Source organism: Drosophila erecta, unplaced genomic scaffold (genome assembly GCF_003286155.1).
Source record: "Drosophila erecta strain 14021-0224.00,06,07 unplaced genomic scaffold, DereRS2 tig00000000-arrow-pilon, whole genome shotgun sequence".
In the NCBI taxonomy this organism is placed as follows: Eukaryota; Metazoa; Arthropoda; class Insecta; order Diptera; family Drosophilidae; genus Drosophila; species Drosophila erecta.
In genome coordinates, this window is record NW_020825194.1 from 17,023,553 (window position 1) to 17,048,858 (window position 25,306).

Sequence of the window (25,306 nt, forward strand, 5' to 3'; positions counted from 1 at the left end):
ATTCTTTGCCAGCCCGACGATGCCGTTGTTCCCTCGTGCGTTTGGTTGTTGCTTCTGCTTCTGCCTCTGCCTCTGCCGCTGCACCTGATGCGCGTTCTCTTCGGGCGCTCTCTTTGATTCTCGATTCGGATTCGCGTGGCGCGCAAAACTGTTGCTGTTGTTATTTAATCGCCGGCACCGCTTCACTCGGCATTACTGCCATACACTACGTCCCACGGGGACTTCCCGAAATATCGAAGCTCGTGGGATAGGTAGAAAAAAATGTCATTAGCAAACTGATTCGATTCGGCACCTTATAATTTGACAAAGAGCGATCGAGTATTAAATGTCCAGTACATTTTAAGATTGTACTTTTAATTTTAAGATGTACTTTTTACAGTCAAACAATGCAACAATGCTATTAAAATAAATGTTAAAATATTATCCGTTTTCAAATAGAATACTTTTCCTTCAGCATGAAATAGTATTTAGTATTAATACTATACAAGGAGCATGTTTGTCCTCCACGATCCGAATTGGTTGACTCCAACCCACAACCATCAAACAAAATAAGAGTGCTCAGTTTTCGACATCAACAAAGCATTTTCGCCCTCCTCTTGCACTTCCGCCTGAGGTGTAATGATATAAATCAATTGAAAGAGGAATGACTGTAGTTATATCCGATGTGTAACCTGCAGTTTGACGGACACCAGAACAGCGGACGGTGGCGGAGATCGGTGGCAAATCGGCGGAGCGTGCCGAAAGATCGCCCGCCAACCGGTGATCAGCGGGTGTTTGGGCCTAATGTATCTATCCGTCAGCGGTCGAGACCAATTTGCCTGATAGATCACATCAAATATGATTCTGACAATTTGTTGACACTTCTGTATGTAGTTTGTGATGGCTTTTGTTTTGTTTCTCGTATTTATTTTGGGGTTGTTAGTTGAAGATGATTGTTTAATGTCAATTTACAATGCCTGGTTTCTCAGGGCGTTTTGATTATAATATTGACAGAGATCTCCACATCTCCCCATCATGCATATCTCTGCCTCGGTTTTCTTTCGGGAATGGGCGAATAATTGTTGACGAAATTCGGCTACTGAGTGTGCTGGTTTGCGAATGATTTATGACTACGGGGTTATGGGGTACGCGCTTGTTTATTGTTATTCCTCTCATTACGCGAACATTTGTTATTTATTTGCTTAGAACAAAACGAACGAAGACAAAGTTGCAAAGCCATTCCCAATTTCGTCGAAGATAACAAACAAGAATCTTTGTTCGGGGGCTAAATTGTTGCTAATTAAATGCCATAAATGGTGTTAATTGTGAAGTCAAGCCTGAAGTATAAATTGCGATTGGGATAGCATTGAACTGTTAACTTTATGAAAGTGTTGCAAATCGTTATCAGCTGAAGAGTGAAAAATATTTGTTTTCTGAAAGGTGGCTAAGTCAATACATTGATTAACAATGTGATTCATTTTAAATAGAATTCATTTAAATCATGATTCATTCATCCTGTTGATTTCCGAAACAACCAAATTCTTCATAATATTCTTAAAGAAAATATAAAACATTTCTCATCGCCATTGTATATTGTCAATTGGGAATTTTGAGTGATTAGACTCGTTAAAATTAGGTCACAGAATATAAGAAGTGCTAATAAAAACGTCATGTATGATGATCGATTGTATGTTTATTAAAAAACGTTTATTTTGTAAAGCACTTTGAAAAAATGGTTACAAGCGTATCAATGATAATAATCAGCTCTATATTTTAGTGTAAAATTAAAAGTCCCATGAGTTGAAGATTATAATAAATGAAATGTAGGTTTTTATTTTAATACAGTTTATCATTTCTACTACTATTCCTTTTCATTCCGATCTTCCCCGCCCTTATTAAACATTCATTCAAAAAAAAGTGTAGAAAATTATCGCATGCGATGTTTCGCCTTGCATGCGAGAAAAAGTACTTCCTAATCAATTTAGAACGTACAATGGTACAATAAAAATCACTATTATTTGCTGTTGTTTTGGTTTGGTTTATTGCTTTTCTTGCGGGTAATTGTTGCAATTGTAGGATGCAAATTGTGCTGGATTTATTTATAATTTTTCAACGACAGAAATAATTAGCTATTGAGTGGGAATTCAAACAACACCGAGCTTTTATCAATGAACCGAACAAAATGGGGTGGGGTGTTCCGATATAGGAAAAGCAATAAGGGAGGGGCTCGACTTGGTTTGGCTGACAGTCGTATCGGTTTCAATTTCAGTCGAGAGTTTTGTTTGCTTTGATTTATACTAATATTCTAATTGGATTGGCGCTACACGTTTTCCATAAATTAAGTGGCATAAAAATAATTCGCATTCACATTCGATCGGTGGGGATTACAAAGCAAAAGTACGCAGTATGGCAGTATAGCACCCAAAAACCCCTGCATGCCCCTTCCCCTTCACAAAAACTCCTTCTATATTGCAACGTGCAAGTGTCACTGATTTATGGCCAAGTGCGACTGAGTGTATGTGAGTGTGCTGTGCCAGTTAGCTTGTTTTGACCAAGTTAACTGGTTTAATGGCCCAATGGGGAGAAGCAGTGGCATACTCACTTGTCCCGCTCCTGCTCCGCTGACTCCGCTCCTGCGGCGCCAGCAGCGGCAGCTCCAGTTCCATCGACGGGCTATCGTGGGTTAAGCTCTTGCGTTTGGCCATCGTATTTGCCCGTTGTGTCGTTTTGTTTATACTTCTAATATTGCCTCTTGATTAATGATCATATACTAATTATCGAGATACGCGAATTGGCAAGGCCAGTTTTGATTTCGTATTCTATTGCTAGTTCTGGTTCGGTTTCTGCACACTCGATTTACGACTTGGCGCCTTCTTCCCGCTCTTATCACGGTCGTGCGGCGCTTATCAAACCGGCATTGGCTGGGTTCCGCTGGGGACTGACTGACCAGCTGGGCAGCTAGGGCGCGCGGAATAGGAGCTATTCACTCCGTTGCCCCACATAAATCACGTTCCAATTAACCGAAATTGTCCAGACGTGTTGGCATTCGGTGACATTCGGTGGCATTACTACTGTCCAGTAGTTCCACAACAATGGCTCAACGGCATCCCCGATAACACTCGGGATGATCCAGGCACTACGGGATTGGTACTGCCTCTTGGCGCGACGTGTGAACTGAACGGCGAACGGGGGCTAACTGACTGACCGACTATTGGCTGGTCAGCAAAGCCCCCAGAGTCTGAAGCGATTGGCGTCGCCTTCGGCTGGGGCTACCGAAATTCACGATTCAACGGAAGCATTCCGCCACAGAAGAGGGTACTGTATGATTTTTCATATGCTTGCAGCACGCCAGAACGAAAGCTGGCTAAATGCCTGGGTTGTTAGCACCCCATCAGAAATTCTTTGAAAACTGTGTTCGCTTGCTGTGGCCTAGGGTGTTAGGTAAGCATTTCAGAACGCTAACTGTTAGCTTAAGCGGTCTTTCCTTCTTATCCATTCAAAAGTCAGCCTAAGCTCCCCTTTATACAACTTTAAAGCTCCCCCAAATATTTAAAAATGGGTACATACGTAGGAAGAAACTTTAATTCAAATTATAAAAATTATAGTTTTTAAAAAATAATGTTAGGAATGCTCGTTTTAATTTGCAAAGACAGATATTTCATATATCGTATTTATTTAAGTAGTTAGAGTATTCAAACTTCGCCTGGTTCCCAAATGCATTTTGTTTTTCTTCTGTGTGTGTGTTTTTTTTTGCACGGCTTGTTTGTTTTGGTTTTGTTTTACAATTCACAGCAAAAAGAACAGCAGCAAGTTCGTTTATTTGGGGGTTCATTAAAATGTATTTACACGTTCATTGATTACTAGTTTTTAACCGAAAGCTCGCATGTTTGCTCATTGAGAAGTGATGTGAAGTGCGCGGGCGACAGCTGAATGTCATCCCCGCCTGAATCTGTAAGCCTCATTGAACCCGGTCATCAATATTTTTCTGTGATTTCAGGTGGTCTTGATGGTTTCGACGTGACAAGATATGCAAATTTCAAAGAAGAGCGCTGAAGTTGGCCAACACCAAGGACAGCTTAAATCACCTTGGACGAAGATATTTTTTGAAATATTTCACTTGAATTATGGTACTTAAATGAGTATTATTTTGGGTAATCTTATTTGCTTAGCAGAGGAAATATAAAGAATTTATTATATTTAAAATTTTGTATTTGCACGCCAGGATATCACCGAGTATTTGCACTGTAAGCCCCAGAAATAAATCCTGTATGAAAAGCTTAAGCGAAAAACCAGGAAGACAGTTTTCCAACCAATTTTCCTTTTCAAGCTCCCACGAGAAGCTTTCGGTTTTCAAGCTAAAACTCACCTCAACCGCCGGCGCCAGGAATGTTTGCTTTTCCCAGGATACTCTGGCACGGCGAATCGAGGCGCATGGCTTCGAATGGCAGGGACTTAGCACGCATTAAACAACATCAAAATAAACAAACAATTTCGCAGACAATTGCTTCGAGGCAGTTTGAAGCAGCCGCAGCGAATTGCGGTCGAGGAGTGGAGGGAAATTCGGAGTGGGGTGGGATTATCCTTGCGGAAGAGTGTTCGGTGCTTGGGTGGTGTGCCACCACAGAGATTCTGGTTTGGATGCAAGGCGCTAATCGATATGTACCAGACAAGGGTCCTGCGTCCTGCCCGCAACTTCAACGGGGATGGCCTGCGGTTGATGGGTGCGTTTGCAACTCCTTGACACCATCAATCTGTTTTCTTTATTGGGCCAGTGTGTGAGAACCATTTGATTCAATTATGCCGACTGACTGATCGCAGATAATCTTTTGGTTACTCAAAAAAAAAAAAAAAAAACTCAAGCGAAAGATTTTAAGTTAAGACATTACCAACATCGATTAGAAATGTACTTTTAATCGTAAATGTAAATAATAACGTCAGCAGTGCTTCCAGATATGAAACTAATTTAGTTTTAATCAGTTTGATTCTTTGATTATTGTTATGTGATTGTAAAGCACAAAGTTTTTGAGATTAGTTTCACATTATTTTTGAAACTTTTTTGCCGGATAGTTGGGGTTCTAAGTTCCAAGTCCAGTCTAAACGAATAGTGGCGAATACGAGAGCAAATTTACTATATTTCCACAACCTTCCCGCTCAATTGGCCTTAACCCTATCTTACGTTTATAGCCCTCAACTAAATTGGCATGTTCCGTACAGCTTAATACCCTTATATGCAAATCAAATGGGTTTAGGATATTCATTCTATTTATTTTTGGTTTTCCCACAGTTCCTGATTTACACTTCCTTAGGTGCACTCGTTTGAAATGCGATAATTTAATTGTGGTGCGATGACAAGTCCAACTCAGTGGGCTTTGGTTAGGGTTAGGGTTAGAATTAGGGGAAGTACCGGTCTAAGGGGCGGCTTTCCTGCGGCAATTGCAAAAGTTAAATTAACAATCGTGTTTACATTGGTTGGTAACAAGATTTCACTTAAGAATGTCAGCTTTGTTCGCGGCACCACATATATATCTCCAGCTCAATCGGTCTGAACTCGAATTCTGCACAGGATTCGGGCACTTACCCTCCATCAAAACTGATTACTGTCATCAGAGCCCGGAGTTCTGGGTGCGAGGGGTGTGCGAAGTGTGTGCCGACGCGTGCGACAAGCAAATTTGTCTGGTAATGAAAAGGTTTGCGCATCCGCATCCCTGACATATTGTCGGTTCTCTCCTTTTGTTCTGCGGATCGGACTGCTCGGGATTTTCGCGCCTCGGGTTAGGGCACGTGACCAGGTCGCCCGACTGGGCGGGGATTCTCCACTTTGACGTGGCTGACGTAGCTAATTTGCGAGCAAACCAAAACATCAAATAAACATAATTCAATTTCCACAATTGCCCCGTGTCGACTGTTGACAAAGACTGCGGCTTCGAGTGGTGCCAGATCCCGACCCTGATCCTGATCCTGTTCCTTGTTCTGGTAATGTAGCGTGAAATGTAGCGACCAGCTATCTGCCTTAGATCTAATTGCTCTGACTCTGCTTTGTCCTCGTCCCGTGGGAATCAAAATTTGGTCGAGTAAAATCAACAGGTCCATGGGCCCCTATATTGTACTCCGATTACTGGCAGACTTCGGGTAATATCCTTTTCCCCCATATGGTTGCAAAAATAGTCTTCAGAAGGGGAAACTACACGGCTATCTGGGATGTAAGTATGTATGTGTAGACTGGTCCCCCGTCTCCGGAAAGCTCCCCCATCATCAAAGTGGTGGACTCAAACATGGCGACTTCCTGCTGGGCGAAATATAATGGCAGAATGTCAGAAACAGGTGAAGGATGCACAAAGCGAATGGAGCTGGATGTTAAAGGGGAGTGGCTGGAATGACAGGATGTGGGTTAAGTAGACTTAAAGATGTTCTACAATCAACTAACTGATTTTGTGCATTAATAAACTGTATAAATGGATCGTAATATATATTTGAAAAGGTATAAAATCTCAAATAAGTATATTTATTTATTAAATTTGCCTTAAGTATGTTATATATATTAAAACTCAGTATTTTAATAAGGTTGTTTTGTATAAAACAAGTCCCTGAACCAAGATCAGAGTCCTTTATCCATATTTCCAAGTAATAAACTACCATAATTAACTTGAAATCCAGATCTACGCCCAGCAATTGAAGTGTAGCTAGAGGCGAATATGCCCAACGAATTTCCCACAGCATCCGTTCCATTTGCAGGGGCAAACACCCTGTACTTGCCAGGCTCCGCCCATCTAGTAGAGGGCGCACGGTAACTGGCTGCAACGACGTTTAGGGGTGGAAAGGTCCTGGCCAGAGTTGCGGCATTTCCAATTGGATCTGCGGCACTATAAAAGGCTCGCAATTCCCGGGAGATGGACTCACTAAAGTTTTTAATTTATTGGACAGCGGAAGTGCGTAGAAGTGTCGAAAAAAAATAATAGCCGTTCTATATCTTAATTAGAAAAAATCTTCAGTGGGATAAACGGAAATTTGATAAGAAAATGTCGCGAAATCAATTGCCAGATTCGTCGTCTTCGCCGCCCATTAGGTACGGATGTTCTACAGAAATGTACAAAATATGTACATACTCATATTATTCAGTGATTGTAATTCCACATTACTCCTAGAAAAAAATTTTCAACATTTTTTCACTTGCGACATAATTGCAAAGCTTCAATAAAAGAATTACTCATAGATATATCCAAAATTTTTTTTAAGAAATGAAAGATATAAAATACATATTATTAAATATATCTGCAGAAGTGGAGACACGCCCATAACCTAAATTAAATTTCGGCAGTGCCGTCGGTATCTCGTTTTGATTAAATAAACGGACACCAAATGCGTGCCTTTAGACTTACAGTACTGTTTTAATCATCAAATGTTTAAATATTATTACCTCAACAAATTATTTCGTTTTTCAATTAAAAATAATGAAATAGAAGTTTCGTCTAAAATTATTGATAAAAGTTATATAAATATCATAATAAATAAAGTTAATTTATTTGATAAATTAAGTATTTCATTAGAAGCTAAGGATGTTACATAAATAAATAAAACTAGTATTCCCCCTAAAAAAATTAAAAATAAAATATAAGAATATCAAAAACTTTTAGTTATTAATCCTGAAATCAAACATACAAATTAATTAGATGTCTTTTCGCCGACAGCCATTTACCCTTCCACAATTTCGACGATGATCTGATCAACGATTTGCCCTCCTGCATTTATGCGGGTCAGCATCAAGGTGGAGGCGCCACCGGTGGAGGTGGTGGATCAGGAGGCAGCGGTGGCAGTTCTGGGCTGCGACTGAGCTCGAACAACCTGCGTCACATACAGCAGCACTATATGCAACATAGCGGAGGTAAGAGGGAGACTAAATATATTTAAAGACGCCTTCAATATCTATCTGAAATACTTCAGAAAATCTTCTTGACTCTTCCACCAATCCGATGGGGGTGCACAATTCCGGGGCCGGAGCACCCCTAATGTGCAATAGTCCCAGTGCCAGCAGCAGTGGAGGAGGGTGCGGCAACGCAGGATCTGCTACCCCTGGCGGTGCAGGTGGTCCCAATCCCGGTTACGGATCTGTCGGAGCTGCAACTGCGTCCAGCTATAAAATGCAGCGACAAGCGGCCAATGTGCGGGAAAGGAAACGCATCCAGAGGTCCGCCCCAACTGGGTACACCAAATGGTCTTTTCCATTTTACAACTTCCTATCCCACGATCTATATACCAGAAGTTGAAACTAACAAGCGTTCCTTTATTTTTGTTTGGATTTCTTGCGCTTTGCAGTAGCATCAATTCGGCTTTCGATGAGTTACGGGTCCATGTACCCACATTTCCGTACGAGAAACGTCTGAGCAAGATTGACACTCTGCGGCTAGCCATCGCCTACATATCTCTGCTCCGTGAGGTATTACAAACCGACTACGATCCTCTTACCTATGTGGAGAAGTGTCTACGCGGGGAGATTAAAGCGGATAGGGCTAATTGGAATACGAGTGGTGAGTAGTGACACTTGTCCGAATATCTATGGTCAATAAACTATTCGCTTCGCAGATCTCACAGCTCGTCTGTCCTGGATCAACTGGGAGAACCTCGGTGTCCATCCTGGTAGGCGAACTCTGCTTACCTCGTTGGCTCTGTCCTCGGAGCCCATGTGCGGAGCTCATTGCGGAATGCCATAGATTTAACTAATAAATTTGAGGCTTAGCCCATCAATTGCTGAAAGCACTTTCCACTTAAGCTTCTGATCTTCCCTGGAGATTACAAGGTCTTCCCTTTAGGTTTCGATCTCCCAATTTAGTTTAAGGCTGTACATATTTCTTCAGTTACTAACAGTTAGCAATAGTATTTTATTTGAAAAGCACCTCGGCTGCTCGAAATACAAGACCCATCTGCCATTAAAGGCCAATACTGTATTTAAGAAATAGTTATTGGTTTTAATGGCTCGCGGGATAATGCATTTACAAATCAATTCCACAAATTATATTTCAGGATAAATGTTTTGTAAATAGTATTGAGTATTGGGCAACCGATTCGACAAACCGACAAACCGGTTGCGGCTAACAGACGTTTTACAGTTAGTCAACGATGTAACAACTTTAAAAGCATTTATATATATAAAAGTAAATACATGTTTCATCTAGACGTAGACATTAACATAGCTTCCTATCAAAGTACATATACTCGAAAATAAATACTTCTTTGATCAACAAGATAACTTAGAACACGAACTGTTTGTTGTTGGGCGAAACGAGGGCTAAATGCGCTGCCGATGGTTGGGCATATGTATATATGTATGTATTTGCTGTATTTGGACTACATGCGGAAGATATCTAGAAACTTTTGGCTACTACTCCTACGATAAAATTAATCTGTTCAATTCTGTTCCATTTTAAACTTCGCTTTGGTAACTCGATCGGATTTCATTGGCTAATACTCAAATTGCCTTGGCCCTAGCTACTATTGGGCTACAATGCTAATACAAATGCGCGCACATGTAGGTATGTACTAAATATAAACGATTACATAATTCACACTCACAAGAATAAACATAAACACAATGACACGGTTAAACTACGCTCCTAATAATTGAATTTTCGATTGCTTCTCCAATTTGTTTTTGGTTTTGTTGCTGTTGTTTGATCTATTGGTCACAGAGCACTTTCCACACTGGCTCCTTAGGCCGGATTAAGCACGGCCACCTTGCGTAAGCTCTCCAGCTCGCTTCTCTTCAAACGCAGACTGAACATGGCCTCAACAAAGCCGTGGCAGTCCGTCACAATGTTGTCCTGGATCATGGTATCCCGGAATAAGTTGGCCAGGGCAGCAATGTCATCGCAGCCCAGAATGGCGTTCTTATGAGTGACAAACATGGCTAGCGCGGCACGAAAAACGATCTTGTAGCCCTCAGCAAAGACGCAGTCCCAAATACGCAGCACAGTCTCCACGGGCAGCACCTCGGCAAAGATGCAGATGAACCATTTGCTGGCGATCACCGGATAGGGCAGGCCTACAATAAAATATGTTAGCAACCGATTATGTATACAGGTATCTTTAACGTAAATCGTACCCAAGTTATCCACATGCCGGTTTACAGCGGGAATTCGCCGAATAACCAAATCCCGAAACACGGCAAGATCCCTCAGCAGATTGGCCATGTTATGCGAATGGTATTGCGGCACGATGTTTTCAACGATGTGCTTGAGCAGCCAGAAGGACTTCTCCTCATCGTCGGTGACGATCAGCAGCAGGCCGGCTATGTAGTTTAGACCTTGGCAGTAACCCACGTCCCGATTGTGATGGGCGTAAGCGATGAGAATGTTGTACAGTCGCTGCTTCTTCGTATCGAAGTGAATATTGTCGGGGAAGGTACGAGGTAGATCGATTGATATGGAATCGCTGATTTCTTTGTCGAAAGGCTCGTTGCGCAGCAGGTTGCGAAAGAGATCCGGCGAGCGACGCTGGGCGGCGGCAGCGCCAGATATCTTCATCCAGACGTCGGGACGGTACGGACCGGGAATGCCCTTCCGAATGTACCGCTTCAGCTTGGCATCCACCTGGGTGAGATCGGTGTTTTGCTGCAGTATGGCCTCCCATTTCATGCGGCGTCGCGTTAATGTTTTCAGGTAACCATCCATGAACTTTGAGTAGTTGTTATAGTCGAAGTGGTCGCCACGCTTGAAGCCATATTCGTCCACATCGCTAACCACGTGCGGTTCAGGTAGGTAAAGATATGCGTAAGTGATAATTATAGCAGTGTATATCACAGGCCGCTCACCTGAACTTTGAACTTGGGGTAGCATCCATATGAACTTTTGACTAGAGCTGCTCACAGTGAAGAACTGTTGATTTTTTCGTAGTTGGCCACGATTTCCTGTCAGCCGCTCGTGTGTCGTGGCATGGCCCCAAAAAAGTTTTCGTATTCAGCACACGTTTTGCGGTTACGTCGCTGCCTGTGCTTCCGGCGCTTCTGTTGCAACTGCAACGGTTTGAACCTGTTTCAAAAGTCAATAAATATTGCCTTTAACTTAGGGTCCTTCATTTATTTATAAGCCCATTTGGCCTTGGTTGGAACTACCGCCGCCTACCTCTGCCTACGCCTCGTCCTTGAGCGATGGGTGGCCTTTTGTGCGCGCCCACTCGACGTTGTTGCTGCCTCTGCTGCTAAACTGATAACATTAACGGACCGACGGCCGATTTGGGTGGGCGGCCAACGGACAGGTGACAAGGGGATGGGCGTGGGCGAGTGGAATGGCTCCGCTTAGCGCGCGCTTGCAGATGGTCGATGGCAGTTTATCTAAGAGTAGTGATTTCATTGAAGATTGCTGGTCCGCTTATCAGTGGGCTCAAGTTTGCTTATATTTGTTTTTACTGGCGAATAAAATTCGCGTCTTGTAAAGAGTGACCAGAGTTAGGAACTGGAAAAGCGGCACAGCGGAGAACTAGTTCCTTTCTAGCATGTTTCCGATGCGATATATCGCACTGCTTAGCTATCTAACCCTGAAAAGAGTTTCTGTATATACAAAATAATAATAAACCTTCATATTAATAGTTCAAAAAATAATTTGTAATTATTTGATTAATTTCTACGATTGAATGGTATCACATAATGTTTATAACGGTGTATGCCGATATATCGGATAGTGTTCACCCACACGTGACAGCTGTTAGCATCTGTTGCACGAAGCACCCACTGCCTTCATTCATCGTCATGCGTCATACAGTCTCACCGTGCTGTGACAAATTACGCAATGTCTAACAACTGATGTGAAACAAGCAATTTACCCAACAGTTGGCCAAATTCCGTGTGTACACACACTCCGATCGACCCAGCGAGGCACTTATCCAGCTCCTGACCACTTCGAGATGCTGCGCAGGACGGCAACAATGGGATTTATGGCGGCGGTTGCCGTTAAAGCGGCTCCTGAGCCCCAGAAACCAGCCCCCAGTGCGTCGGACTGCAGCCTGGTGTGCCGGCCCAGCGAACTGCCCATCTACGGCAGCCTGCGCAAGACAGAGTGAGTGCCCCAATGCAGAAATAGGATCCCAGCCTAAACGATACTCCTTTGATGCTTCCGCAGACCCAAGCCAGAGCGGCATCCACCACAGGACTCTGTGCTGCACAAGAACCTGGAGGCCGGAGTCCGCTATGTGCGCGAGGAGGTCCAGTCTGGTTATAAGGCAGTAGCCGATCAGGCCGGCATTGTCGGCCATTATGTGGAGACCGCCAAAGCACACACCCAGTCCACCATCGACATGCTGAACGAGCCGCAGAACTCGCTGCACCGCAGCGGAGCCATTGTGGTGGGCGGTCTGGCTGGTTTCATCTTCGCCGCCCGTGGAGGCTTCATCAAGAAGGTGGTGTATTCGGGCATTGGAGCAGGAGCAGTGGCCTCCTTGTGCTACCCCCGCCAGGCGGAAGAGAACTGCCGCGTGGTCCTCTACGAGGGCCGTAAGATCTTCGCCGTGGCCTACAACTTCATTAAGGGCGTGAAGCCAGGAGAGGAAGTGCCCTTAGAGCCTATTCAGAAGTTCCCAACCTCGCTGGAGGACCTTAAGTACATGGCCAGCGACCTGTACGATGAGGCAAAGGAGCTAATCTTCCCCAAGAAGAAGTAGGAAGTGCCCTACCCCTAAAGGGAAACTTCTAGTCCATCCCATCCGGCCGTGAAGTGTGCATCAATTTAAGTTGTATGGAGCTTGAATTCTTTCCGATTATGTGATCAAGCTGAAAGTAGTTATCTCTTTTCTTGTTGCCAGAAATAAATTGGCCTCGAGTCCCAAAAGTGAAACCCGGGTTTATCTTGGCAAATGTGTGTGGGCCGTGCCCAGAACCCGCTCTCACATGAATCTTCGAGTGATTAATTGAGGTGTTGGTGTCAAGTCAAATGTCACGCCAGTGAGCTGTTGAAAAGTGAAATCCGGAGGAAAGTGTCGGCTGCGGATGTCTCCCATCCTCCATCTCCATCTCCCCACGTGCAAAACCGATTGTGCCAATCATCATCGTCAATGACCATGGCCCGCAGCCCAACATGGCGATGACTACAAATTGTGTGAATGGTCTTGGCGTTCCATTCGCGGTGCCCTAGGGGGCTGTTATTGCTGAGGAGGAAATCGGCGCTTATAGCGATGGGTATCTCGAGCGGACCAATTCCCCGATTGCAGCATTATTTATTAGACAGTATTTTCAGTAATCTTTTATTGCTCTCGAGCTTTCGCATCGCTATAGATAGACTTGTTCTTTGGGCAAGATACAAACAACGTTCGGATGTCTGCATGCATTTCTTTACAATAAATATAGATTTAGTTAATTGTTAAATATTACTACACTAAAATACCAACAACTTGTGGACATGCAAATGACTCCCAATTCCCCCTCCCCAACCCCCGACCCCTTCGGCTATGTACAAATAGATAATCATATTCGAAATCCGACCGATTTCCATGTTAGACAACTTACGGTGCTAACATTTCGCTAGACTAACTTAGTGGGCGTTGACTCTGTGTGTGTGTGTGTGTGTATGTGTATGTAAGTGGATGAGTGTGTGAGTGCGGATAGGGGCGTGGCAGTGGCCCACAAGGCCAAGTCAAGGTCTATGCTGTTAAAATTGTTAAATTGAAGCTAACTACGCTTAACATTCCTTTAAGATAAATCACACAAGACTTAAAGATACAACTGATAAATTAAAACAAATAACAAAAGTCGATCTGCCATCGTCAGCATCTCCTGATCATCATCTGACATGCTCCAGTATCCACGGCGTAAACTTGGAGATTCTCGTACAGACTCCGGGCAAATTGGCCTCGGCACAGCCAATGCCCCAGGAGATGATCCCGGCCAGAAAGAAGCGCCCATCCTGCGACTTGGCCTGCAAAATGCATATTAGAAAATATCTCATACACCTACTTCAGATGTCATCTTACCTGCAGTGGACCTCCTGAATCGCCCTGGCAGGAGTCCTGCCCTCCCGTTTCATAGCCGGCACATAGGAATATATCCGGAATGAACTCCTGGCGACCGGCCCTCATGAACATCGATTTGCAATTGTCGTTACTTACAATCGGCACGGAGACCTATTATGTAGTAATACATTAGATAGAGCGGTCTATAAGCATATACATAATTTTCTGTCATTTAATTTTATTTTTAGAATAACGCTACAGATCTTTATATCCACGATGGAAATCCCTTTTTATGATCTCTCTGACTATTCCTAATTGCTAGCTCCCCATTAAGACCCACACCGACAATCTGTTGCGTTCGATTCGCAGCGGTTATCATTGTCGCTGGATTCTAAAAATGGAGCCTAAAGCTGTGTTAACACTCACCTCTTGGAGGACGGAGGGCAGGGTGCCGCCCTCGCTGAGACGACCCCAGCCGGTGACCGTGGCGTTCATGCCAATTAGAAGGCTCTCCGTCTCGGGCAGGCAAATGGGACTGACATGCGGCGCGAATTCAAGCGGCTGCTCCAGCTTGACCAGCGCCAGGTCGTACTCGTACGTGAGGAAGCTATACTTGGGATGCACCACCTTCTTGGCCACGCCGCGCTCTATGTAGGGCAGCTGTTCCTGCACATGCGAGAAGTCGTATTCGCCCACGCGGATGCGTATCTGCGAGATGAGCAGGCTGCAAAAGGAAGAGGGGCAGGGATTAGCTCGATCTGGACCTGGATCTGGATCTAGTCCGGTTTTGGGCTGATCCACTCACTCGTCCACGCAATGTCCGGCGGTGGCTATCCAGTTCTCGTTGATCAAAGCGCCACCGCAGCGGTGGGTGCTGGAGAATCCAAAGAAGGAGGTGCGCCGCACCGACACCTGCCAGGGCCAACGACCGAAGGCCGCGCTCTTACCGCCCACGATCCGCGTCTCGGGCCGCGCCAAAGTCGGTACTCCGCACTCTGCAATTGCAGCAATAACAAATTGCATTGTCACGATGGGTGCTTGCGAACTCAGGGATACATATCAATGTATCTTATTTGGGGAACTGTATCTCGCAGCCTCACAAATTGATTTTCAACGGTCTACAGAGCTACTTCATTAAAAAATAAAACTTATTGGAACTTGGCTCCTCTTCTGTCATTTAATAACTCACGAAAAATAGTGATATTTGAGTCAAATATTTCAATAAAATAAATTTGTGTTACACCAACCATAGGACAATATATTGGCACTTAAAATTCAGATTGAAGAAATACCCTCTCCTTGAACAATTATTACCAGAATTTGTGGTCAAACCGTAGCTTTAAAATATTCCCAATTATTTCATATTTTTGAAAACATATTAATTATGCCTGATAAGCTTTCTACAATGATCACGCATATATTGAAGCAGAGATTGAAGGGTACTCCAAATGGCTTCCCCAAGTGCAAGGGCTTTGTCACTCACCGCTGCGAGCCGCCGAAATGGTCTTCACATGGCCCAGAGCTCCGGCGTCGGGAATGGAGGAGTCTGATATCTCGTTGGTCTCGATGCCGGAGGTGGCCAGGACCGGCGGACGGTGCGTAGGCTGCGTTGGCCGTTGTTTGCTGGTGACGATTGCGCTGGTGCTGCTGGAACTGCTGGAGCTAATCGGCCTGGTCGTGGTGGGAGTCTTGCTCGAAGTGGTGGAGGTGCTCGAGCTGGAGATCGCCGAGGTGGGCCGCTGGTAGGGCCTTGTGGGCTTGTTTGTCGTGGTCCTCCTCGTTGTGGTCGCCGGTGTGGTTGTCCGTCGTGTGGTCGTTGTCGTGGTTGTGGATGTTGTTGAGGTGGTTGACGATGGCCAATGTGAGGACGAGGATGCGGCTAATGATGCGCCCGGCGACAGCTGCAAGGCAGGCCAAAGTGGTAAACATAATGCTAAAATACTCGACCACGGTCGTCCGGAGCCAAATCATTCTCCATTCCTGGTTCTCATTCCCATTCCATTTCCATTCCCATTCCACGCAAAGAATCAATTTTTCATTTCGCCGCCAAATCTGCATTAACTAAGAAACTTTCTAGAGTTTCTAAATGAAAGTTTGGATGCTCTAATAAAGTTATGTGCGATAAGATTCAACTTAAATGAAGTTCGATAAATAAGTTTATACACTTTTAAATACAACTTTCAAATGAACTGTGCTGCATACAAGTTTACCCGGCTCTTTTCAGTTTTCTTCGAATCCCCATATACCCATATGTTAATTCCCATTACTGAACTTCAAGCTAGCAAGTGGCATGCTCTGCTTAAGGTACCCTTTCCTGGAAGAGTCCTAAATTCCACACACACCCCAGAGTGCGGCAGGCGAATCTTACATCAACTTTTGGCTTCGGCACCGCATTGTGCAAACAATAAAATGTCCCCCAAGGCTGTGGCCTGCCATTATGCAGTTGAGGTTGGAGGCCCAGTCCCAGTCCCAGTCGAGGAGTAAATGACCTCGTGGCTCGTTTGTTTCGCTTTCGACATCAATGCATCACCCAGAACCCAGGACCCAGAACATGAACCTGGACCTGGACCTGGACCCAAAAGTCGAACCAGACTCGTATTTACATACCTGCGGCCTGGTGGGGCGATGCGGCTGGGGGGGATGCGTCTGGCCCGGCCAAATCAGCGACGTTGATGTCGTCGAGGTGGATGTGGACGGTGGGGCGGACGGAGGCGGCGGCGGTGTCCGGTCGTAGACAATCGGTTTCTTTGTGGGCTTCGACGGCTTGGAGGGTCGCGCGGGCATTGGCAAATTGACGATGCCGGGCTTGGTCCAGCCGGTGGGTCGCGGCTTGGTAATAAAGCTCGGCTCGGTGGTCATCTGCCAGTGGTTCTGCTGATTGTGCTGCTGCTGCTGCTGCTGGGTCGATGTATGCCAAATGCTATCTGCGGATAGTATTTGTTTGTTACAATTCATGCTAACAATGCATCACCGCTGGGCGGGGGCGCCAAGCCCAGCCTCCTTGAGCTCCACTTACTGGGATTCAAACTAGAGCTGGAGCTGGAACTGGAGCTCGGATGCGAGGCTGAGCCCTGCAGATCCGAGGCCGTGGTGGGCTTGTTCTGGTAGGGCGGCGGATGCGGGCGCGCCAGTGTGCCCTGGTGGTGCGGACCCGAAGGACGAATCACAAGGGTGCCAGCACCATGAGGCCGCTCGATGGTGGTCATACCGCTGTGGACGGTAATCCAGCGGGAAATAAGTATGGCAAATAAATCGATTTGAGAATACATTGGGTATTATTATACTTAATATGTTAGCACACACGTATACTTATAAAATTATAATATTTTACATAAGTTATGCTATCTTTCAAGCCGCTATTATCCGAGTATGCGGTGTATTTATTAAGCTGATGAAGTGGTACTGACACAGTGATCTTAAATGTTTATTGACAGTGGAAAGGAAACACAAGTACCCATAAATTGCTAATCTCTTACCTGATCATCGGTTTGTAGGGCGCAGCCGGAGGTCGCGGGCGGAGCGTGAGTGGCTTAGTGGGCCTCGTGTAGGAGAAGGCCGTGTGGGGCAGGACGATGTTGTCGGTGTAGTTGTGCGTGCAGCAGGAGCCGAACATGAAGGAGTCGACGCACATGCCCACGTGCTTGCCCTCGGACTTGATGCACTCCCACACGAACATGCAGGTGCCCTCGACGCGGCCAAAGGAGCACGGCTTGGGGCTGATCTTGAAGTTCTGGCCGCGCTGCAGCTGCTGCAACTGCGGATAGCCCTCCAGGCGGTGCGGGCTGCGGTAGAAGCCGCTAGTCATGTCATCGTCGTCCTCGGAGGAGGAGGAGGATGACGGGATGCCCAGGGAGACCAGGGAGCCCAGTGACTCGAGGCTGTCGGGCGGTGTGATCAGCGCCGCTGCTGCTGTGGCCAGGCAATTGACTACGATTAAGGCTACTAATACTTCTACTATTTGGTCTAGACTGCGCCTGCTCCGCGCCGCAGCTCCTCCTGATCCTCGCGAGCCCGCTGCTCTGTTGTTGACTAGCCAATGCCTTTTGGGACACATCTTGGTGGCTGCCGTTGGTGTGCTTCTTCTGCAAGGAACGGGCATGACAGTTTTCGGACATTAGTCTTGTTTCGCCTGCCGGAACCCATCCACCAGAACCCTGTTTTTGGGTTTGGAGCCTCCCCCCGCCGTTAGGTCCCCCACTAATTAAGCGCACTTGTCGCCACAAAAAGTGGCAGGAAAAAAACCAAAGTCAAGCAACGATTTCTACTCTTTATGATTGTTGCTGCAGCAGTTGCTGCTGCATATGCTGCTGCAGTTTGTTTTTGTGCTGCTCGCCGTGCAGTCAGTGACTGGTTTAATTACAACTTTTCACTTTTGCTTCATAATCAGCTTTTTTCGTGGCTCATGTCTTGTTTTATTGTTGAACAAGACTGGAAAAAATTTATTGCGATCGCACGACGACGACGTCAAACGACACATGCTACAATTAATAATTTCTTGTCCCAAAAGCAAGTGCACTGCTGCCCCGCCCCTTTCGTACTCCTCTTCGCTGCAGCTCATCAAAGCGGAATGGCTTTTTTCTTTTCAACAAATTTAATTAAAGTTTAGCCAATCCATTGCTGGCCAAATTAGATGTTTGCCTTTATGGTTTGTAGCCTAAACTGGTTGCACACATCGCTGCCTCCGCAGTTGAACGTGCCCCTTATGTACCCCAAACCCCATCCCCCATCCCCCCACTACCCCCTCGGGTTGTCAACTCACCTGTGTCTGAGTCTGGGTCTGATTAAAGTAGCTTGCCTCATCGGTAACGTGCCGGGCGCATGTCTGCAATGGATTGCACGGAGAATAGTAATAATCAGTATGGTTAGCCAAAGTTTGTTGTTAGGAAATCGTATGCTCTTTTTATATTGTGCCAATCTACGGTTTATGTTTGTACTGCCAGCTAGAATGCCGGGCTCAATGTGCTCCGTCTGTAATTAGTAGGCTAACTGCGGGATGCCTAACTTTAGTTAGGAATGCATGTGGTGGTGCCAATGGAGTTGGTGGTGCTTCGAACGGCCCACCCACCAGACAACCCACATACACGAGATTGCGGCATTAGCCGGCCACAGATCGTAATCACAAGATAGCCATCATGATGATGGCCATATGCAATGATGATAACTGGGGGAGTGCGGCAAGGAGCCATGTGAATGGATGTGCTGACAACACTTTGGGGGCGGGAGCGTGGCAATTATGTGACACTTGGACATATTATGCAACTCATGGGGGCTGAGGTGAATGATCTTCAGAGAGAAGGTTGGGGAGAGTATATGGTCAGTAAATGGTGGAACCTAATTTAAATGGGATATAGACATATCAATTAAATATGATTAACCAACAAAAATAAACAAAAGAGTTTCTGGACTATCAGATACTTGTTACTCAGTGGGAGTGCGAGATCGACTCGTTGATTGATCCTGATCACAAATGTATATACTTTATATAGTCGGTAATGCTTCGTCCTACCTGTTACATACTTTTCAACGAATCTAGTATACCCTTTTACTCTACGAGTAACGAAAATATGCAAACCCCGCTCGACAAAAGAAAGTTACAGGTTAAGAAAAATCATTAAAAAAATATACTGGCCTTGACTTAACATACCTAAATTAATTTATATATTCCTTCGCATTTGTATGAAGCGCCGCTCTCTCGTGGATTTATTCACATCCAACACGCACTGAAAATTGTAGATACCCAAACATCATTTATTCAACACACTCATACAAGAGATACTCAAGCGCGGCCCCAACCGAATCCCGTTTATCGCCTAATCATCTTAATGTTGATTATAATTACAAATCGTTTGAATGCAATTTGATACCAAATACTTTGTGCACATCATTGGCTTGGACGCTCCATGTCCATGTTGATTGAAACCGAAATTGATACTGATGTTAGAGCTGGAGTTTGAGTTGATGTGGATGTGGAAGCGACGGATGAACATGTGCCTCGAGATTAATTTCAGCTTTGGCCCGAACATTTTTCCCCACATCGTGTCCGACTTGGAGCCGAGTTCTTCATGGGTCGCTCGAATCGATTCATCAATTGGCCGGGTCTGCAGACTCCTTTGAGCCAGAAACGCAAACGAAACGTTAACGCTAGCGCTGCTCACTTCTAATAACTCTATTCCAAATTGGGAGTGGGGGGTAAAGATGTGCTTGCCCCTGCCACACGCCGGTGTCTATATAGCTCATGAACCGTTGGAAATCGATTTCGTTACGTTTTCATTTCCTCAACGAAAGTAGCAGCAGCAGCAGCAGCCGCAGCAGCCGAAGCAGCGTTTAGTTTTTACCTCTCTTCAACTTCGTTGTCTTCTTTAATTTTGGGCTTATTTTTCGCAGAGAACTGGTCGAAAAATACCCGAAACGTAATTACCCCGTTTAAACGCCCCAAAACAGAAGCAGGAAAAAAATGGTAGCAGTAGTAGCAGCTATTCGATGTAGCAACAGCAATCTCTCGTGCTAATGACTATCTTTAGGAGCCCAAAACGAGCCAAAGACGGGTAGCACCAGTGGTCTGACAAACAGTCAAATGGGCAGACATCGACTCAAGCCCAGACAGACGAAGACTCAAATCCAGCCCAGGGTCCAAATGATTTTCCAGCAAAATGCTAGAGCTATTAGAAAAATGTTAGCCCAACTTGGCTAAGTTTCAACATGACCTACTGCAGTTAGGCTGCGCTTTGGAAAGTCTGGAGTAGCACTGCTAAAAATAATCGAAACGTATATTAATTAGAGGTAAGTACTTAGAATATTTTGTTTAAGCTAACACCGCATTCGCTAGATTTCTTTGGTTTAAATCGGCATTGAAGCGCAGACAGAAGTTGGCTTAAAATGCACTTTAATCGAAAGTGGCTTATTAATGGTTCTGCTCTGGTTTTCACTTTCATTTAATCCGTTTTCTTGATACTTTGACTCTTTCCAAGAATTTTCATTTAAGAAATATTGTGTTTCAGGTTGTTGAAGTTTTAACCCTACTTACACACAATGTATCAAGTATTGTCTTCTAAGAATCTCAAACCTTTTTCGCTGAGTGCAAGTACGTGCTGAGTAGATGACTTGAACTCAAAGCTGGGCTTGCAGCAGCCGACTTAGTGGAAAAGAGTAATTGTAATAACAATTGCGCAATTTGCGTCAGTCACTTAAGTTTCGCCCCTTCCCCCCTGCCCTTTTCCAACTCTATTGGCGTGTGGTAAAGTGAGGAAAAGTCTCAGTTCGTTTAGTTAAGAGCACTCCCGTCCGGGGGCATCGGCATCTGTACAGCCCCCAGCCCCCAGCCCCAGCTCCCAACTCCCATCTTCATCTCCAGCCTCAGCAAGTGGTATCAGCTATCAGCTTCGGAGGATGAGGAAGACTCTTAACCGGTAGGCGTTTTGTCAATCGACAGGCGACGGCACAGATGACAGGCCGCCCAGCCTAATGAAAAAGATAAACAACTGGATTGCACAGGCCACAAGCGACTTAAACGGCTTGATACGCAGGTACATAAATGGTACACTGGAAAATAGTTACTTTGCATTCACACATATTGATTTGTTTTATGATCAAAAAGGTTACGAGAAACTAACAAACACTACTTAAGACTCATTTTTTTGTGGTGTATGTTGGGGGGTTTCTTTGGGGGCCAAACCGCCCAGATGAAGCTGGGCTGGCGGCATCTTTTGAGATAGTGAAAGAGGGATAGTGAGCGAGAAAAATTGGAGAAGGGGCTCGAAGCTTGTTATAATCACTGCGCGTAACGCAAACACAATTTTTGAGTGGCCGGCCATGTGAAATCCATGCCATCCATACCTGGAGGCAGTAGCTCGATGCTACGGCGACTAGCACTTAGGATGGGGAATCCGAGTAAGGGAACGATATGAGTACTAAGAACAGTGAGGGGGAAAAGTCGTTGCACCTGAGTCGACCGCTTATCAATGTGAAAATCAAAAAAGCTAAGCGAAACGAGTCTCGAGCAGCGGAAGCGCTGCAGTAAATTGAAAGAAGTGTTTAAAATCTCGTTATAACTGAGAATAGCTGTTGGAAATATGGAGCTCTATAGTCGAGCATGATAAATGACAGCCATTTGATATAGGGATTAATGGCCAGAAACCGTTTTACGAGCTAAGGCAGGTTCTTGATGAATAATGTATGACTCATAAATGCAGTTATGATTTAACAGTGATTCCGTGTTGCATGACTTCACTTTTACCCTAAATAATATCAATTATTCACCTAGGTCATGAACTTTAGATAGTAACAATGGTAAATTTTACGAGTCCTGCACATCTGAAACAAGTCTTATTATAAAGCATAAATCCAGTCACTGAAACTTTTTCATAAAGTTGTTAAATCTTATGACATTTCCCATTATTTTTTGTTGCATTTTTGCACTAAATTATTTCGTTTGCAAGTAATAAATACCAGAGGATGCTTTTTATTCCCCGACTTTCCTTTTTTGAGCTCGTCAGTAAACTTTATGGAGCGACTGTTACAGCCTGGCGCCTGTTGGCTGATTGAAATCGAGTGCGAGCGCTAATTAATTGCGTTGCAACCTGTCGGCACATTACGCATACGCAATGGGTAACGCATCCTCCGGAGAGTCATTGGCCGGGGGCATCAGTTTCGGCTCTTGCCTGTCTGAATGCCGATCTGTATGTAGGTTTGAAACTAAAGCAAAGCGTTTCCAACCTGTTAAGTTTCCGAGACTGGGCCACAAACATAAATCACCTCGAGAGTGGGCTTGGTTGGTTTCCCCTGGTTTATTAACCTCACGCGGCTAATGGCCAATGGTCAGCCAGTGAGCCAGTCAGCCAGTCAGCCAGCCAGCCAGCGGTTAGTGGCCACCAATGGCCAGCGGGCATGGTCAAGTGCTATGCAACTCCACTCGCGGTTGCACTTGCACCTCTGACTGACCGCAGAGTTTAGCTGCCCCGAGGGCCCCCAGCTGTTATTGTTGTCGGTTTGTTTGTTTGTTTTACCTCCTTTTCTTCACTTCGTGGGCATGGGCTTTCCCGCTGCCAAAGAATCACATAAAAGGGGTGAGCTGGCTGGGCATTGTCCAAACATTTACTTTGTCTTGGCCAGGCTCAAGCCGCATGACGGGGCAGCTTTTGAGGTCGGGTTCTAAAGTGACTTCTCGTAATTTATTTTCCATTCTGCGGCATAATTAATTCGGTTTTCCTTTCCAGTTGGCTTTTCTCCCAGCACCTATTCTAAATGGCTTCATTTTCGATTTCATAACGGTCGCTGAGGGCCCGCCAGATGAATGGATTGGTAAATTGAAAGACCTCATTTCGTTCACGATCATGATCGGGCCCAGTTCCAGTCGCAGTCCCTTGAGGAAGTTACGGCAACACGTGCGTAACCGTAACGCTCCGAATTGACCGTAAGTGAGGGCTTCAATGAAGGCAAAAAACAAAGTTTCGAAAAGTAACAGTCTCTGCATGGCAAGCGTAACACTTTCGGCCTGTAAAAACGCCAGGCAAAAATGTTTGAGCCAAAATCGTGCAGGGCCAATCACTTTTTACCACTTTTAGTTTGGTGTGTGACAATTTGACAGATTGAAAGTGAAAAGACCTCAAAGTAAATGTCCCTAAGTGCTGGTACTGCAAGGGATAGACGCCGCCTGCCTTATCGTTAATTTGCATGAAGTGCACGTTGCCATCACTTTTCAGCATGCCCGCAGCGGACAGATCCCATGGCCATGGATCGGACCCATCCAGTGGGTCAATCAGCATTCACTTGTCCCATTCGCGGACAACTCGAGTGGCTGCCAAGAGGGCCTCCGGGCAGATGAGCTGCAGAAAGTTAGAAAAGAAAAGTGGGGAATATAGAATGGCCCGTGTTCGAGAAGGAGTGCCACATCGCCACATCAATTGAACAGATGGATCCATAGCCATTCACACCTCCAGACTCATTTCAACTGGGTCGGTCCTCGGCTGGGGAAAATGAGTGTCAAGAGTGTTAATTGCTGTGTTCGCAATTAATGCAGAAATAATTATACATCTGTGCTGGCCATTCATAATCACAGGCCGCTAGCTCATTCATTCATTCACTCGCCACTTTGGCCATTCATTCGGAGGCTCTCTGTTGGCCAATGATTAATTCAGCGATTGCATTCGTCGTCTAGACTTTGATTGCAGCTTATAGCTGTAAATTGAATCTGTGTTGATGTCATAAAATCATATTAATGGATAATGATCGGGGCTAGAGTAATGCTCGATTTGGATTGACTCTGATGGGTTTTTATGTGACCCAAACCTAGTATAGATTATATTGTTCTCATTTATTGCAAACGACATTTATAGAGTAACAATGAAGCCACTTATATAATTCTTTTAAAGTGAACCTTCCTCTTGACCCTGATCGTACTCGAAGTCATTCTTTATTGTCATTGTTTTTGGTGGGAATTTCTTGGCTTATATCATACTTTTCTTTTGTAGCTTGAATTCAGAGAGTTACAATTGCCTTCTATTACGTTAAAGCACTACTTAAGCATGACTCGTAAAAGTAAGTAGAATGTGAACTTAATGGGAATACAAATTTAAATTTAATTTAAAGAATTAAATCTACTTGCGATAGATACTGATTTATTGATATCTCAGAGACTTGTGGATTGTTTAATAATCAAATTCCCAAAAATAGAAAATGTGAAAAGCAAACAATCAATTTAACTGAGTGATGCCCAAGGGTACTGCACTTTCGTTGTATAACTGCCTCCAGGGACCAAGGTCTTTCCCAATCACCGTAATAGTCAAAAATTATACTATCGCACTGATATTATTTCACCATTTCCCAAAGCGACAGAAATTTTTAACGCATTTAAATAATTTTGCGCCTGAAGTTGTACAAATGGAATAATGGGTTCGGAAAATTATATAACCGCCGGAGGCATCCGAAAGATGGTCACAGTTTGCTGATTGCCGCTTGCCGCTTGCCAACACTGCAATTGGTGGGCCAAAAGGCCCAGAGACACCAAAATTGGTTAAGAGCAGGAGGACAAATTTGGTTTTACGCGCAAGTGAATTGCGCTTTATGAGCGCTCGCTTTGATTGCCGCACGATGGTGATGGGACTGTAAGGTATGGTATCTTATAGGATGGAAGTGGTATTGGTATATGGCTTATGGCATATGGCACATGGAAACGGAGGGAAGACGTCCACAATGCAACAATTATTCTGCTCGATGACTTTCGCTAATAAAACGACACACGCTGTGGCAAAAGCCAGACTGAGGTTGACACAATCTGGTCGGGCTGGAAGACGACATCGAATGAGGATTGCTGATTTTATAACACTCCACTCCGCCGGATAACCGCATGCAATCTGGCAGACTCTGATTTACAGACAAGTCTTTTGATGGGGTAACTATTGCGAAA

The 25,306-nt window shown here is 44.9% G+C and overlaps 4 protein-coding genes across 12 annotated transcripts in view; 2 read left to right on the plus strand and 2 right to left on the minus strand.

The window, feature by feature from the left end:
* The first annotated feature begins 6,862 nt into the window (after positions 1-6,862).
* On the plus strand, positions 6,863-9,213 carry LOC6553224 (twist-related protein 1). 3 transcript variants are annotated; one of them, XM_026983999.1, is made up of 5 exons: positions 6,863-7,042; positions 7,665-7,858; positions 7,918-8,188; positions 8,290-8,501; positions 8,557-9,213. In XM_026983999.1, exons 1-5 carry the CDS (start codon positions 6,996-6,998, stop codon positions 8,682-8,684), a joined length of 852 nt encoding a protein of 283 aa, XP_026839800.1. In that variant the 5' UTR covers positions 6,863-6,995; the 3' UTR covers positions 8,685-9,213. The 3 variants fall into 3 exon arrangements, with proteins under 3 accessions (XP_026839800.1, XP_026839801.1, XP_001980149.2); XM_026984000.1 differs by having other exon boundaries at positions 7,918-8,176; XM_001980113.3 differs by having other exon boundaries at positions 7,918-8,161.
* On the minus strand, positions 8,820-11,447 carry LOC6553223 (growth hormone-regulated TBC protein 1). Its single transcript, XM_001980112.3, has 4 exons — positions 11,091-11,447; positions 10,781-10,997; positions 10,073-10,704; positions 8,820-10,012 (listed from the first exon to the last, which is right to left on the minus strand). The coding sequence occupies exons 2-4, from the start codon at positions 10,807-10,809 to the stop codon at positions 9,681-9,683; spliced, it is 993 nt and encodes a 330-aa protein (XP_001980148.1). The 5' UTR covers positions 10,810-10,997; positions 11,091-11,447; the 3' UTR covers positions 8,820-9,680.
* Positions 11,448-11,627: 180 nt separating this feature from the next.
* Positions 11,628-12,794, plus strand: LOC6553222 (MICOS complex subunit MIC27). The gene is made up of 2 exons (XM_001980111.2): positions 11,628-12,020; positions 12,084-12,794. Exons 1-2 carry the CDS (start codon positions 11,869-11,871, stop codon positions 12,619-12,621), a joined length of 690 nt encoding a protein of 229 aa, XP_001980147.1. The 5' UTR covers positions 11,628-11,868; the 3' UTR covers positions 12,622-12,794.
* Positions 12,795-13,151: 357 nt separating this feature from the next.
* Positions 13,152-25,306, minus strand: part of LOC6553221 (serine proteinase stubble) — a 29,570-nt gene continuing 17,415 nt past the window's right edge. For 6 of the 7 annotated variants that reach the window (XM_026976775.1, XM_001980110.3, XM_026976788.1 and 3 more), the window contains 9 exons: positions 18,665-18,727; positions 17,382-17,987; positions 16,922-17,115; positions 16,513-16,829; positions 15,389-15,806; positions 14,711-14,900; positions 14,332-14,629; positions 13,927-14,076; positions 13,152-13,871 (listed from right to left, as the gene is read on the minus strand). In XM_026976775.1, coding sequence (XP_026832576.1) covers positions 13,737-13,871; positions 13,927-14,076; positions 14,332-14,629; positions 14,711-14,900; positions 15,389-15,806; positions 16,513-16,829; positions 16,922-17,115; positions 17,382-17,987; positions 18,665-18,705 — 2,349 coding nt within the window. In that variant the 5' untranslated portion in view covers positions 18,706-18,727 and the 3' untranslated portion in view covers positions 13,152-13,736. The remainder of the gene's footprint in view (positions 13,872-13,926; positions 14,077-14,331; positions 14,630-14,710; positions 14,901-15,388; positions 15,807-16,512; positions 16,830-16,921; positions 17,116-17,381; positions 17,988-18,664; positions 18,728-25,306) is intronic. The other variant, XM_026976790.1, reaches the window with a different exon arrangement.

Excerpts from the sequence above, each read along its gene's own strand:
- LOC6553224 (XM_026983999.1), top strand. The coding sequence starts at position 6,996 with ATGTCGCGAAATCAATTGCCAGATTCGTCGTCTTCGCCGCCCATTAG. Across the intron at positions 7,043-7,664 it reads TCGTCTTCGCCGCCCATTAG|CCATTTACCCTTCCACAATT; the intron begins GTACGGATGTTC and ends TTTCGCCGACAG. Across the intron at positions 8,502-8,556 it reads GGCTAATTGGAATACGAGTG|ATCTCACAGCTCGTCTGTCC; the intron begins GTGAGTAGTGAC and ends TTCGCTTCGCAG.
- LOC6553223 (XM_001980112.3), bottom strand. The coding sequence starts at position 10,809 with ATGGATGCTACCCCAAGTTCAAAGTTCAG. Across the intron at positions 10,705-10,780 it reads ACCCCAAGTTCAAAGTTCAG|CGATGTGGACGAATATGGCT; the intron begins GTGAGCGGCCTG and ends GCACGTGGTTAG. Across the intron at positions 10,013-10,072 it reads CCGGCATGTGGATAACTTGG|GCCTGCCCTATCCGGTGATC; the intron begins GTACGATTTACG and ends ATTTTATTGTAG.
- LOC6553222 (XM_001980111.2), top strand. The coding sequence starts at position 11,869 with ATGCTGCGCAGGACGGCAACAATGGGATTTATGGCGGCGGTTGCCGTT. Across the intron at positions 12,021-12,083 it reads GGCAGCCTGCGCAAGACAGA|ACCCAAGCCAGAGCGGCATC; the intron begins GTGAGTGCCCCA and ends ATGCTTCCGCAG.